General features: G+C 32.9%; 1 protein-coding gene across 5 annotated transcripts in view; it reads right to left on the minus strand.

The window, feature by feature from the left end:
- Stat92E (Signal transducer and transcription activator Stat92E) overlaps window positions 1-17,040 on the minus strand; it is a 477,065-nt gene that overhangs the window by 57,644 nt on the left and 402,381 nt on the right. For all 5 annotated transcript variants that reach the window (XM_090412268.1, XM_090412269.1, XM_090412266.1 and 2 more), the window contains 2 exons: window positions 13,684-13,839; window positions 5,271-5,328 (listed from right to left, as the gene is read on the minus strand). In XM_090412268.1, coding sequence (XP_090268394.1) covers window positions 5,271-5,328; window positions 13,684-13,839 — 214 coding nt within the window. The remainder of the gene's footprint in view (window positions 1-5,270; window positions 5,329-13,683; window positions 13,840-17,040) is intronic.

Here is a 17,040-nt window from a genome sequence, read left to right on the forward strand (position 1 = left end):
AAAAAATCTGTTATCTTTTTGTGATTTATTACAGTAAAAACCACATATAATACATTCAAAAAGACTTTTTGAATGATTATATTCAGACCATTTAATGACATGACTAGTTTCCCACATCCTGTTGTGTACATCCTCAGATTAAATTACAAAATTAGAAAAGTATTAACAGAGAGGTGTACATAAATTCACTCCTTGAATAACCGTAAATAAATCCAGTACATATCTTCAAGACTTTTTTACCTAAAAGAGTAACTTTAACAAATTTAGTGTGAAAAATAACATGATAAAAACTGAGGAAATAGGTAGCAATGTGGGAAACATCAAATACATTCTCAATGGAGAATAATATTTTGGCTTTTAAGTAGCTCGGTTTTTAGTGAATATGACAGTTAAATAAGAAAATGGATAATGGAATAAGCAAAGCTAATATGGCGTATGGCAGGGAACCAGCTTAATAAATTTATAATGGAATAAGAGAGATATTAGTCAAAACTACACAAGATGGTAATCAAACCATTTCAACTTATGGATGTGAAGGGGGGGGGGGTAAAATAAAAATAAACCAATTGATTGGATGAGAGAAAAAGACCACAGACATGTTCTGAGAAAAACTAGGGGAGTGAATAGATGGCATATAAATGGGAGAATCATATTAAAAATGAAGATATTAGGACAGAACTTGACGAGTTCTTCTGATATCTTCATGCTGTTGTATTCAAGAATGGGTGAGAAAGGTAATCTAAGGTGATGTGGTCATTTAAAGAGAATAAGCAAGAAACTATTAGCAAAACAGGCAAGGAAAAAAAGATCTAGAAGAAGACCAGTAACTAGGGAGATTGATATATTTAAGTGCCTCAGAAGACTGGAATGTAACATATGCCCAGGCTATAGATCTCCCCCCTCTCCCCTCCACTCAAACAAATTAACAGATTAATGTCAGAGAAGTTGATCATGAAATGCTAATAATAAAGTAAACATATGTTTTACATCCCTTAAGGGTACACATTCCTTGATGGATAATGTTCTCTTTTTCTTTTGACTCAATACAGTTTAAATACATAAAATACTAATATCATAATACAAACACATGTGACCAGATCAGAGAAAGGAAATAAAAATCTTAAGTATTCTTACTATAATATATCTTGATTTTTTCTTTCTTTGTTTCTGTCAAATAATTTAAGCAGCGCATCTTTCTGTAGACCACAGCACTATCCACCAAAACACCTCCCCCCCACACACACATACACTAAATACAAAATATGGCTTGTCTATTTTATGCAGTGAAAAAACTTTCAACAACCAGCTCTAATCCAGAGTATTTTAATAATAAGGTGTTACATCCTTTCACTACATGTATATGGACTTTACATAACCTTGGCATCTCTTCTGGGTCTGGCTCCCACTGAAAAGACCTCAATAAAGGTGGAAACCAGTCTGGGTAGTGGCCCTTCCCATAATGCATAGCATTATACACACCCAAAAGAGAGAGTGTGTGTGCTTTGCATTATGGGATACTAAGAGAATTAAAGTGAAGTCACTAGCCTCTATATACAAGTAGCCTAGTCATAAAGATACTTCACATGCAAACTCTGTTTGCTTACAATTGGATAAAGGATGAAACAAGAATATAATTTCTTGGAATCTTTAATTTAAAGTAACATTTAATAGGAAAATGTGATGGTAAATGGAATTAAAACTATAGTAAAAATACAAAATTTTTGATCATGTGCAGATAGTAGATATGTTTTTTTTTTATTTATTTTAAGAATAACCACTACATATGAACTGATTATTATTATTATTACATTACACCTCCAGGGAGTCCAAAGACTCATCGAAGGAGGGCATCTACTCTACAACTCTTCATCTCACTACTCTTAACAGCCTTCATCACCTAACACCAACGCCATCTACCGCCGACTACCACTTTCACACACAATCACAAACATCCATGCCCACGGCAGGATTCAAACCCGCAAAAAGCTGCGGGATTTGAAATTAAAGTGCGCAAAATATATAAAAATTATATATTTTTTATTGTTGTCTCTCAAGATATATAATATTTTGTTTTCTTTAATAGTGCTGAAAATACTGAATTTTTGATTGGGGTGGTGGAAAGATTTTGTATCAAGATAATGGCCACTATGGACAGGTTGTTTACAGACATCTAAGCATACACTGCTCTGTGGTTGTTTTTCTTCATTATAACATCTAAAAAACAGATAATTTATTGTGTCACTCAATACTGAAAACAAATTTTGTCTTTAGGTAAGTATTGAGGAAGAGCAAAAAAGATGCTTCAAATTTCTCTGTAATGATGATGATTGGATATCTGGACTTCAAATCTGAAAAAGGATAAATGAAAAGACTGTCTCCAGAGAGTTTGACTATATTTAGTGAAAACTAATGTTCCAGTGGAAGAGGAACATTAGTTTTCTAATGTTCCTCTTACATCCATTGAAAAGCATGCAAAAGCATCTTGCACTAGAACATTAATTCTAGTGCAAGATGCACTAACCAAATAAACAAAAAAATCAAATAAAGAAACAAAGATAGCTATGTTTGCTGATGATTTAGTCCTATTCTCAGCTCATAACAACTTAGAAACAGCAGGTCACTTGAACAAAGCTACTGAAAGTTTATCTACATACTGTCAAAACGAAAAATCAAAATTAACCCAACTAAATCAGAAATTTGTGTGTTTACCATTAAAGACTAAACAATCAACTAATTACATTTAATGAAAACCCCAAATACTTTGGAGTTACTCTGGATTGATCATGAAGCTTCAATAAACATATCAACAATGTTGCAGTCAGAGCAAAAAGAAGACTAAATATCATGAAAGGTATCTCTGGTAGAGAGTGGGGAGCTGATGCTAAAACTTTAAAAATCACATACACCTCTATTATCCCACCCATAATGGAATATGCTTTGCCCGTCTGGATGAAAACATCACAAACCAGTTTAGACAAGCTTATAAAAATTCAGAAAAAAGCAGTCAGAATCATATGTGGACTAAAGAATACAATTCCTGGAAAAACAGCAAATTCAAATCCAACCTCATTCCTTTGAAAATTAGGTGGCAAGAAAATCTTACTAAATTTGTAGAAAAAAGAGTCAATCTTGCACATCATAGAACAAGTGAACTTTTTAAAAAGTGGCAACCAACAAACAGAATAAAGAAAAAATTGACAATGCATAAAATCATGGAAAATGAAATTCCCTTAGACTGTCCAAATAAAATAGCTAACTACCCAGCATTTCCTCAAAATCAATACAGGTAAAATATAGTTATTAATTTTAAAATAGGGACACATGAGAAAAAAAAAGCCTAGAAAACCCTGAAATTTTGAGATTAGCTCTCTCAAAAAAAATGAAATATGGACCTCATTCAATAAAGATCTACCCAATGGCTCCAAAAATCCAAATGGCAATACTGGGAGTGACATACTCATCTGTGGCTCTCAAAATATAGAACTAAAAACAACCAACACTATAGGATGCAACTCATACCATTAACACAGCTCTGCAGCATTTGGATAAACAAAACCCAAAAGGAATTTATATTTTTCACAGATTCCTTAGCATCACTTCAAGCTATTAACTACTACTACACTACTCATCAAAAATCTCAGAGATGTATAAAAAAAAAACTACATAAGGATTCCGAAATAATTTTTCCCTGATCCCATCCCATCCCATGTAGGATTAGAGGGAAATGAAACTGCAGACAAAGTAGCAAAAATGGCTGCAAAATCAAGTGACACCATTGCTTTTAATCTTTTTAAAACAACTCAAAAAGAAAACATAAAAAGAATGATTCTCCACTGGTATTCAGCCAAAAAAAAAAAGGAGCTACCATCAACTCCAAGTTTAATCACTGGACCATTACCATGATCTCTTGCCTCAAGACCAATTAAGCTTATATGCAAAATCTTAACATCGAGAAAGCATTACCACTACATTTACTAAACTGTATGAATATTTCTAAATGTGAACTTTATAACAACCCAGAAAAGGCGCTTCATAAAATACATGTATTTGACCTCTATGATCTAGTGTAATAATACAAAGGAATAATTAAAAAAAAAAAAAAAGAGAGAGAGAGAACATTAGTGAATAAAGATATATCATCTACACTAGTTCATGTATCTGAAAGAGGGACTCCTTTCTGACACACTAACTAGATTGAAGTGTTTTAATGTAGAAATCTGTATGTCTCATAATTTTTAAAAGTATAGTTGTTACACTTTAAAACTGTCACTCTGTTCTACTACCACATTGCTTATGCTTACAGATGTGTTGAGTTTAATGGCAAATAGGGGGAAAATGTATCAATCTATATTCAAGTGAATAGTTTTAGATTGATACAGCCTTGAAATAAGATTTGTTAAGATAGACTGTAGAATCTATCATGATATAAGCGAAGTAAAAGAGCTCTTTCATAGGGAGTTAGGTATCAACAACCCTGCATGAACCTGGGCTAAAATAACAGATAACACTGAATACAGTACTTTTTTTATTCTGTATAATTTGTATTGTTATGCATTTCCTCTTCATAAGAACCCAAAATCCAAAGAACCTTAGGTCCTATGCTTGCCAAATGAGGGATCTGGTACAATATATTACCCTAAAACTCAAGTTATATTAAACAGTAATGTTTTCATATCAACAAAATTTACACTAATAATATTTGTGTAACTTTTAGTGATATAAATTATAATTACTGGTACAAATTATTACAATACAGTAGACACATTAAATAAATAACATCAGATCATTCTTGTGAAACCAAACAAGCATTCTTCGCTGTAAACCATGGTAATCATACAATTTTAAAATGTTGTTTACTTGCAACATGTCATTTTCTGTACTTATATATTTTTGTATTTTTAATATAGAATTCAGCATTTATGATTTGTATAATACAAATGTCCTCATCATGAAAATCAAAAATCAATCATTACTGAAAATTTTGATAATTTGTTCAGAAGATGTGATCAATACACATTACACCCAATTCAGCAAACGTCTATAACAAACTGAACTTTTAAACTTTAAAATTCAAAATAAAACATCTGAATTGTTCAAGACTTATGGATGGTTATAGATATACTTTTCAAATATATAACAAGATGGGAGATAGAAATAATTATAAGCAGATGATAATTTTTATTTACATGTACTAAAATAACTCTTTCTCCTTCATATAAATTAAAATCATGCATATTGAATCGTATTCACTAATTAAGTTAAGTACTTACCCTGGGATATGTGTCACTAATACAGGCTTTACATAGCCATTACTTGTATTTGGGTTGTCTGCAAACATGAAATATCACATTATATTTTAAATTATATTTTATTAATTACATGTACCATATTATTATTTATTATTTAAGTAGCATGATGGTCAGAAATTATCAGCTGTATATTTATAACATTAGAAAAATAACATTTACTACTGCATCAGTTAAAAAAAAGAACTTTAATGCATACTTGATCTGTACCAAACGTCCATTAAATTATATCAATAATCAAGAGGTGCATACAAGTATTTGGCTCTTGATTACTGACAAATGACAGTATTTCAAACCATATTTGAGTGGCTCAAACAGTACTCATGGAGCAAAGCCATGCTTACTTTACAGAGGATGCTGACTGCAGACCATAACCCTGGATTGTTTACACACAGCATGTGTGTGTGGGGGGGGGTGTATAATATGCAATACTTATCACAATGCCCATTTCCTTACAGTGTTGAAGGATTGGTTCTTGCAAATCATAGAAAAAAAAAATGGGCATCACTTTTCCTCACTACTACTTCTTCTCTTCCGTCTAAGACAGGTTGAGTCTTCTCTTGAGCAGGATCTTCCAGTCTTCTCTATTCCTTGCTGTTCGAAAAAGTTATGTTCTGCATCCCAAGATGTTCTTTATTAATTTCAGCTAGGTAATTCTTGGTCTTCCAGGTCTTCTTTTTTCAGTTGGAAAAGTATTAATTAGGACGTTAGGAAGTCTGTCTGCGTCCATACATACAGTGTGGCCAAACCATCTCAGTTGTTGTTTTCTAATTTTTTCTATTATTGTCATTTTATACAATAATTCTTGTCTGACTGTGATGTTTGTTTTCTTTTCTATCCAATTTGTTCTATTTATTTTATCTCCTCTCTTTTCTTAACTTCCAAGCTTCTGCTCCATAGATGACTGTTGGTATAATTATTGCTTCGTATAATTTGATTTTGGCTTGCTTAGATAACTTGTTTGTTCTCCAGATTTTCTGTAATTTTCGCATGGTGGTCCATCCTATCGCTATTCTGAGTTTCATTGTTTTGAGTTCATCTATTGTTTCTGTTAGTTTTGATCCAAGGTATATGAAGTTTTCTACTTGTTCTATTTGTTCTCCGTTTAGGGTGGCTGAGATGGTGGTTCCATTCCTCCCTATTTTCATCACTTTTGTCTTTTGTATATTTATTGTCATGTCACATGTTTTACAGGTTTCATTTAGCTTGTTTATCAACTTTTGTAGTTCATTTGGGGTTCTTGCAATAAGGACGAGATCATCCGCATGTTTCATATTATTTATGTTTAAACCATTGACATTGATTCCAGGCTCATTGTCTATTGCCTTCTTTACAACTTCTTCTAGATATATGTTGAATAGGCATGAGGATAATGGGCGTCCTTGCATTACTCCTTTTTGGATTTCTATGGGTTCTGTTGTGAGTGTGTCCTTTTTAATTATTGCATTTGTCTTAGAGTAATATTTTATCAGAAACTGTATTATATATTTGTCTATTGCTTTTTCTAGTAGAATTTTAAGAAGGATTTCTCTGTTGATACTATCGAAAGCTTGTTTAAAGTCCACAACAATATAGTTCTTTATGGTCTTCCCAGCTGAACTCTGCTAGTTGGTGCAATGTGAAAATTTGGTCTATTGTTGAATAGTTTCCTCGGAAACCAGTTTGTTCTATGTCTATTATTTCTTCATAGGTGTTTTTTAATCTATTTTGTATAATTCTTACGAATATTTTATAGGTGTGGGAGAGTAAATTGATTGGTCTGTAATTTCTGCAGTCTCTTTTGTCTCCTTTCTTGTATATTGCGATGATCTTTCCAGTTCTCCAGTCATCTGGGATGGATCTCTCCTGTTTGTAGTATTTTATTGAATAGGACTGTTAAATATTCTATTGATATGCTGCCTCCATATGACCACAGTTCAGTAGGGATAGTATCAATGCCTGGTGCTTTATTGTTTTTCATCTGTTTTATTGCATATCTAACTTCTTCTTGTAAAATTTTTGGGTGGTCATTATTTTCTTCTATTGTTGGCATTGTAGTTTTGTTTTCTTGGTGGAAGATAGTCTTAAAATGGTTTGAACAGATTTTTCTTATATCTTCAATATTGCCGGTTTCAGTAATCTTGTTGTTTATCATTGTTACTGCTTTTGCTGAGAATTTCTTTGTAATTTTTCTTACAGTATCATGAAAGACTTTTAGGTTGTTTTGTTGGTATGCTTCTTGGCATTTCTTAGCTTTTTCTTCTAACCATTTTTCTTTGGCTTTTTTGCATAGGTTATCAACTTTATTTTTTAGTGCTCTGTATTTTTCTCTATTCTCTTCATTGTTTTGTTGGTTTACAAGTATCTTGGCCTCTCTTTTCTCTTCTATTGTAGCTATGATTTCTTGAGTTATCCACTGTTTGTTTATTTTGAGTTTGGTACCTAGAGTGTCTTTTGCAATTGATAACACTGTTTCTTTTCCTTCTTCCCAGTATTTTCTGCTGTTCTGGAAGATGGACAGCCTTAATTTCAAGCACATCTGTTCTAAAAATCGACTTCTGCTTGAGCTATCTTTTAGTTTTGATAGGTTGATGTTTTCTTCTTTTCTGATATTATTTTTCCTGTTGAATTTTATCTTCACTTTGGCAGTTAATATTTCATGGTCAGTGTCGAAATCAAAACTTCTTAATGTTCGTAGATTATTTACTGATCTTTTCCATTGTTTGTTTATGATGATATAGTCTATGCAGTTCTTTATATTACCATCTGGGGATGTCCATGTATATTTATTATTAGGGCGTTGATAGAACAATGTGTTTGTAATCATTAGATCGTTTGCTTTACGGAAGTGAAGTAATTGTTCTCCTCTGTCGTTAAGCTCTGCGTATGCAAATTTCCCCATCACATCTTTTTTTGTCTGCTGTGAACTGTCCTATTTTAGCATTAAAATCTCCCATCACTATCATGAGTTCTCTATTTTTGGGATTATCTATTTCCTGTTGCAGTTCTTCAATTTCCTCACTAAAGTAATTCAAACTCTACCCCCTTCCCTCCAAGACAAAAGAATATTGTGTTTCCCTTCCACAATCTGCAGTTTGCACATCGAAATAATTTTCCCATGTCTCTATGAGTTATTTGGGAAACAATATCAGCATAACATTTAGAGAAGCAAAGGTATGTTGAGGGTAACTTAGACTGATAACTAATCTACAACTTACTAGTCATTTCACTGATGGGCTATTTCAATGTTCTCATCAGTCAATGATGAGAACATTTCATTTTTTGTCAGTGACACTTTGTTGGCTGTTTTTGAACACATGAATCCAAATATAGTGGAGCATATACAAAAACATATCAAATCACTGCATGCTATTCTACTCTGATGCATGTCGTCGATGAAATATGCCATGTTGACATACACATGGTTTCATGTTTATGGATGTAGTAGGATCAACTAAAAAATGTAAATTTAAAAAATATTTTCCAAAACAAGACAGAGCCACACAACTGCTTCAACAATATGAAGGGAAAATGGAATAAAATGCAACCATTTCAACCAAATGGCAGCCTGTGTGTGTGTGTGTGTGTGTGTGTGTGTGTGTGAGAGAGAGAGGAGTGGGGGGGACATATCAAGTACTCCCATCCCTGCAGATTTAAAATCCAGAAAATGAATGTTGGTATGAAAATCAGCAATAACAAAACAAAGACAATGAAAATAAGCAGAAACATTGAAAATATCAACTGCATCGTGAATGGAGAATCTATAAAACAAATAAAACATTTCAGTTAGTTAGGCACAATTTTCAGTGAAAATGGTAAATTAAATATGTAAATAGACAACAGAATCAACAAAGCTGGTATGATAGGAAGTCAAGTGAATAAATTTAGTTGACTTATTTGATTAATTGGCATTAGTCAAAACACTACAATTAGCTGTATACAAGACAGTGTTCAAACCAATTTTAACTTATGGATCTGAGAGCTGGGTTAGAAATTAAACACTTGACCAGACTAGAGACCACAGATATGAGAGTCTTGAGAAAGATTAGAGGCATGAACAGATGGCATCAATGGCAATATCATTAAAAATGAGGATATTAGGAAAGAACTTGACATTGTTAGCATCTAGGAATGTGTTAGCAGAGCTAATCTCAGGTGGGTCACGTAAACAGAATGGGAGAGGAAAGGTTAGCAAAACAAGTGTTTTCTGCCAGGTTGGCAGGAAAAAGAACCAGAAGAAGACCAAAATATAGTGGATTGATACAGTAAAAAGTGCCTTAGAAGATAGAAATATAAGATCTGATGATTGGAGTGTTTAAAAGTAACAGATTGATTTGGAGGAAAATTGTTGATAGGAAGTTAGTAATGATGTAAGTTTTTCATGTAGTGTTATCACATAATATTCTGTAGACCCCTTGAGGATACATGCCTGGAATTTGATGATGAAAATGAATGATTCATCTAGATCAGAAAACAGTGTTAAAGGAGACTAAAACAGGTGAACTCCTGATAAATAATAAATACAGGAAAATAATATATTCAGGTGACAGTGGATCAGTGAAAGGAAGCAGTGACAACAGCATTCAACACCAAAAACAAAAATAAACACTTTTTGATTGGCAAGCAATTTCAAAACAGGGAATTGGACAATGCCACTTATTTGTACCTATGGTCCTAAACAGGTCTATGAAGGAAGACAAAGAAGAATTTTTCAAGTCAAAAGACAGGGCAAAGAAAGACAGGACACAAAGAAACAAGGGAAAACCTAGTCTATATTAGAGATCTAACTAGAAAGGAAATGAATCCCAAGCATATATAGAAAAAGGCAACGTTAATAATAATAAGGGTAAGTGTGTGATGGATTTCTGTTCAGGATATGGACTGGTCATCACTGCCACATTTCAGCATAAAGATATACATAAATTCACATGAAAAGAAGATACAAGAAAAAAAAATTATTGACTATGTTATTGTTGATAATGTTATAAATGAATATCATATTGAAAAGAAAAAATATGTAAGAAAGTTTTAAAAAGTATTAAAGTTAAGTAGCTTTTAGAGATAAACTAGGGAGTCTACTATGCAAACATGACTCAAGAAAAAATGAAAGAGTCATGTTTGCATAGTTTGAAGAGTTTGAAAATAAGAAACAAATCTTGCAATCTCAGTGGGAAACTCTGAAGAATAAATTGGTTGAATAAGCTAGGGAGGCTTATTGTGAAGATGTTTGCAAGAACAGAACAGAAATATCAGAACCTCATGGTGGATGCAAGAAGTTAAAGAGGCAAATGCCTCACAGAATGCAGAGAAAAATATAAGGGAGCTAAGCTATGTGGCAAAAGTCATGGGAAGATGTGGGTAAGAATATAGAAGATAAATATCATTAAGTTGGCAAAATGTTCTGGAGGCTATTGAAGAAGCTTCAAAATGAAGGAAAAGAGTACTGTAAAATAATTCAGATGATAAAAGATTATATAAATCTGAAGATAAAGATATTCTTGATGTCTAGAGCAATTACTTTGAAAGACTATTTGATGAGATAAGAAGTAACAGAACATTTGAGTGAAATATTCAAGAAGGATGCAATCCGAGTACCTATCAGTACTTGACACAGAAAAAGCCATCAGAACCTTAAAATGTTGAATGGCAGTAGATGATATTTGCCCAGAAATGATCAAATATGGAAGTGTATAAAAGTTTTTACAGTGACTACTCTGAATAATTCAGAGGGTCAAATTCTGGATGATTGGAGTAAAATTTTCATAATTCTCCATCTATAAAAAGGAAAACAAACTGACTATAATAATTTTCCAAAGTATTTCATGTAAGATTGATGCAAAAATACTTGAGAATGTGTTAAGAAAAACTTGGAGATGAACAAGGTTCGGGCTAAATAGAAATTGTCAGGACCAGATTTTTACTTTATGACAAATAGCTGAGAAATCATCAGAATATAAGAAAGAATTGTATTCAAGTTTTATAGACCTGGAAAAACATACAACAAATTACCAAGAGAAAAGCTTTCAAAATGATACAATTATACGGAGTACGCAGAACATCATACAACAATACATAGATGCTGCAAGTCAGCAGTCAGAAATGAAGGAAACACAGATGGTATGATGTAAATTCAAGTGTAATACAAGAAAAGACACTAACTCCACTTTTATTCATCATCCATGACGATCATATTATGTTGAGTCCAGTACACGTCACTACGAGAGTTGTTCGATAAGTCCGTGCAAAAGTGAAGAAAACAATTTTTTTGGGACAAATATTTTTTATTTTTCAACATTGTCTTCTTTGAGGTCTATACACTCAGTTCAACGATGCTCGAGTTTTTTGATCCCGTCCATATAGTATGATCTGTCCAACTCTTCAAAATAGGTAATTGTTTCGGCAATCACCTCATCATTTGATGAAAATCTCTTTCCTGACAGCCATTTTTTGATGTTTGGAAACAGATAGTAGTCCGAGGAAGCCAAATCTGGAGAGAGAGTGGGGGTGGGGGCGAAAGGACTTCGTAGCGCAAATCGAATAATTTTGCGGTCACAATTGCAGAAAAGTGAGAGGGTACATTGTCGTGGTGAAAAAGAATCTTCTTTTTCGCTAAGTGTGGTCATTTTTCTTTTATTTCATTATTTAAATGATCCAGCAAAGACACATAATATGCCTGGTAATTGTTTTGCCCTTATCCAAGAAGTCTATGAAGATTATGCCACGAGCATCCCAGAAGACGGTGGCCATAACCTTTCCTACTGAAGGAACGGTTTTTGCTTTCTTTGGTGCAGATTCCCTGTATGCTCATCGTTTTGACTCTTCCTTGGTCTCAGGCTGGTAGTGATGAATCCATGTTTCATCCACTGTTACGAAATGATGCAAAAATTCCTCTGGAATCCGTTGAAACAGCTTCAAGCTGTCCTTGCAACAGTTCACACGTTGACGCTTTTGATCCAGTGTGAGCAAATGCGGCACCCATCTTGCGGATTGTTTTCTCACATGTAAATGTTTATGTAAATATTATGTACATGGTCATTTGAGATGCCCACAGCCTTAGCAATTTCACACACCTTCACTCTTCTATCATCCATCACCATATCATGGATTTTTTTAATAATTTCTGGGGTAGTGACCTCAACAGGGCATCCTGAACGTTCAGTGTCACTTGTGCTCATATGGCCACTTCGAAAGTTACTAAACCACTTATAAACCATTGTAATTGAAGGTGCAGACTCACCATAATGTTTATCAAGCTTAGCTTTGGTTTCCTGAGCCGTTTTGCGTTTCAAAAAGTAATGTTTAATCATTACACGAAATTCTTTCTAATCCATTTTTCACAAATCACGGCGCTTGATCGAACCAAACACAGAGTAATAGATCCATCTGACTGAAACTTAGTGTGTGATCCTTATTTTTAGTTGCCAGCAACTAAAAATAATCTTGACACATACTGGTGGTGCCATCTCTTAGACTTTGTATGATCCTTTAACTAAGCTGAATAATAGTTGTAACAAAAAGTTGTAAATTTGGTAACAACAGGCAGAAACATTGAAAACGTCAACTACATCCTGAATGGAGAACCTAAAGAGGATGGCCCATAAGTCACAGAATATTCTGTAGAAAGCGCCCATCTTTGTGAAACAAATGCATAATTTTTTTAACACTACCAGATTTATTTTTTTATTATTAGTTCTGAAAAACCATATCACTTAATGCCTTCCATTTTCAGCTTCACAAAGACAGGCATTTTCTAAGGAATGTTTCATGACTTATGGGCCATCCTGTAGAAGTAAAATATTTCAGCAATTCAGGCACAATGACTAAATAAGAAAACAGACAACAGAATTAGCAAAGCTGGTATGTAGATGTCAAATGAATAAATTTATATCAAATAAAAGAGAAATTAGTCAAAATACTAAAGTTGCTATTTATAAGACAGTGTTTAAACCATTTTTAACTTATGGATCCGAGAGTTTGGTTAGAAATAAAACAGCAGATCAAAGAACTAGAGATCACAAGTATGAAATTTTTGAGAAAAATTAAGAGAATGAATAGAACTAAGGTGGTATTGTGACAAAGAAAGGAAGGAAAAAAGTCAGCAAAACATGTGTTTAAGGCTGAAAAAAGACCCAGAGGAAGACAAAGATCTAGTAGGATTGATGCAGTTAGAAGTGCCTTAGAATAGAGAAATATAATATCTAAAAGTGTTATCAAATGATAGACTAATTTGAAGGAAGCTTCTTGACAGAAAATCAGTGTAAACTTAATTATGTAGTACTGTCATAGTATCCCATATATCCATGAGAATACATATGAAGAAATTAATGATGATTTCTAAAGTATTACACACACACACACAAATATATATATCATTAAAGTGTTGTATGCAACAACTTACCAGTAAAAGGTGTGTAATATTTTCCAAATGCTTGATCTTTTCCAATCTCAGGATACAAAAAATGTAAATTCTTCAAGTCACTTATTCTGTCTGCAAGACTTCTTATGCCAAAATCCCTACCAGTAAAAGGTTGAAGCATAAAGACTTCTTGAGCATCTAATCAAGGAAGAAAAGAAAAAAAACTGAAATCATATGTTGATGATTTGGAAAACAGACAATAATTCATGCAACATGAATATACTTAATATACAATGAAATCATGAAAAACCTAAAAAAACATTTTAATATAGTTATCCCTCATAGCAAATAATGGATGAATTCTCATAATATCAAAAATATACTGTGAATCAGTCATATAAATGCATCCCTTTAGGATCAAAAAACCAAATGTCATCTCATCTACAAATTATGCAATACTATTATCCAAATTATATTTTCCTACTCTCATTTTTCATTACAAAACCACCCATGTATAATATAATATAAGTGACCTCTCCCCTTTGTGAATGCTATTCCAAGTAAGAATTACCATGTAGTTTAAGAGTCCCAGATGAAACAAATATGTGCTTTGTACTGTAGGAGCATACAGTAAAAATAGTCATAATTTATAATGAAGCTTTTTACAACTGCTTCTGTACATTAGAAATTTATTTAGTTTTGATTTCGTAAACATGTATAATCAGCCCTTGTGATATGCCCAATATTGATATTTATGTTAAAATGAAATCAAAAGTAAGTGAGATTAACATACATACCAGATATCTGATAGTTGTAATAATTTCAATGTTATTTATTGTAACTCACAACTGTTAAGTTTTGTGATATGTCATTCATCATAAAGACATTCTCTTTTTCACTAACGATAACAATGTGACAGCCATTGCTAACTTCTCACTTAGTTGAAAAAGTGTGCATGCTCACCAAGGAGGTTGATGGTGATTGACAGCCGACAGACAGAGCACTTGGTAGCTGGATAACAAGAGAAGCAAGAAGAAGAGAGAACAGAAGTTTGAGAATGTAGACCAGAGAATTTTGCTTTAGGAAGTTTTTGGAAAACTTGACAGTTGGAATATATTAACAGAGCATTTAAAAAGATATTTTAACAAGGTGAATCCTTCAACTAAAAAAGTGAGACTATCAATGAGTGAGTAGTAAATAAAAAAGAGATATTAAGTAGACGTTCTAATTCAATTAAGTTAAGAGGATAACAAATCCCTCATTATTTTAAAGCCGGATACGAAACTCGGAAATCGAAATCTAAGAATTTCATGCCAAAGAACTATCGGCGAGTTCAAGCGTAAGTCATCACTTGGGTAGTACAAATGAAACTCTTTTCCGAGTTTCGTATCTGGCTTTAAAATAATGAGGGATTTATTATCCCCTTAACTTAATTTATGCCGCTGGAAAAATAGCCTCTTGGCTCTTTATCGTTCTAATTCAATGTTCAAAGAAACGCAAAATGGAAAGCTTCATCTTCTACCTCAAGGATGACAGTGATATCAATTAATTTCTCCAAACCAGTGAACAGAATTAGTTCATTTGAAACTGTAAAGTGGCTTTAATGAAAAGCTATACTTTGATAGAGTGGTTTTTTTTTTAAAAGTAGCAAAGGGAACTGTTTTTTCCTCTGGTAAAGAATTTGTGACTTGTCGGTATTCTTAAATTGTCCAAAGTAAGAATTTTATACTCGGTGAAATAGCAAGGATGAATGGAAAAATATATGCTAAAAATAGGAAACATTGACTAGTCCCATGGAAGTTAAGAAGTTTTATATTTTGAGAAAAGGCCTGATAAAGAAGTAACTCTAATGAACATTTATTGTTTGTAAGAATTTGTTGTAAAAAAACAAAATATTTAGTCTGGTAGACTGACTAAGCACATGTGAAACAAACCAGTGATAGAATGAGTTAGTGAGAGAATTTTTTTATCTTTTAAAGATAAAGGAGATCTCTATAGTTTTATTCTGAAGGCTTTGGATCCAAATAGTTTTGTAGTATTTTTTACTATGTATGTAGTGTTATTTACTTTCATTAAATATATATTTATTTATTTGGTGTTGAGTGAGTCATTTCCGATTCTAAAAGGAACAGAGTTAAAAGCCACTGAACCAATCGGATTGAACTCTTGTAAAATCTACTTAACAATCGGTGTAAAAAATAGTCTCACTACAGAGATAACAAAATGGAATAGTCTCATTACATAGGGAGAGGGGTATTTAACATAAATGGTGCAGCCAGTAAGAATTTTAACATAACTGGCATAGTTGACATGATTAAGAACAAATTGACATAGTTGATAGGACTGATTATGACTTGACTTTATTTTTCAGATGCCACAAAGTGTGATTCAATTCAAGAAAAATAGCCACAAGATCTAGTCAGGTTTCTTCTATTAAAGAAGAATTTTTTAGTTTAGTAAATCCAAACTTGGTAATACCTTTTTACTCAAAATTAGAGATTTAGGAGAATGGTCAGACTTCTATTTGTTAATTATACTTCGTAATAAATTAGTGAACAAAGCTAAAATATTCCTAAACACATCCCGTTTATTAAGAGAAACGGACAATTATGCAAACTTTAAAAGTTTGCTAACATTGGAATTTTCAAATATAGGAGAATTATTTGGAAAAATAATTTGGAAAATAATTTTCCAAATTATTTTTTGGAAATAATTGGAAATTTGGAAAATTCATTCAAGGCAACAGGGAGTCTGTTTCTGAGTATTACCACAGACTTGGGAATTGCCTATGAACTTTAAAGTTTCATCTAAAGAGAGATCCTGTTTAGAATGGTTACTGCTTCATCAATTTTGGCATGGCTTTAGAGACAATTTGAAAGAAACAGTATATAAGAAAAAAAAGTTTAAAATCTTGAACAATGTTTTCAGCTTGTTAGGGAAAAGGAGGAGAGACTTAGAGATATACACAGTGTGCCCATTAAGTAATGAGACAACAGATATTATACCAAAACAAAGAACTATATTTGAAATTGTCAATTACACAGATTCAAAATAATCTCCCTCCAACTCCACACAACGTTTTCATCTGTCATATAGGTGTTTGAATGCATGGTGGAAGTCCTGAACAAGAACCTCCTTCAGTGTCTGGGTCACAATGTGTTGGATAGCCTCAATGTCGCTGAAGTGCTCCCCTTTCAAGGCACGTTTCATCTTTGGGAAGAGGAAAAAGTCTGTGAGAGCCAAACCTGGTGGGGAGGATGTTCGATCACATAGATCAATTTTGAAGCCAGAAAATGATTCACAGGTAACACACAGTGTGCAGGCAAGTTGTCATGCAACAGAAACTAATTTTGTAATTGTGGAACAGCTTTCCTGAAATATCGCATGTGGGTGTACAGA

The sequence above is a fragment of the Typopeltis vanoorti genome, chromosome 22 (genome assembly GCF_054136105.1).
Source record: "Typopeltis vanoorti isolate ZY-2024b chromosome 22, IOZ_Tvanoo_1.0, whole genome shotgun sequence".
In the NCBI taxonomy this organism is placed as follows: Eukaryota; Metazoa; Arthropoda; class Arachnida; order Uropygi; family Thelyphonidae; genus Typopeltis; species Typopeltis vanoorti.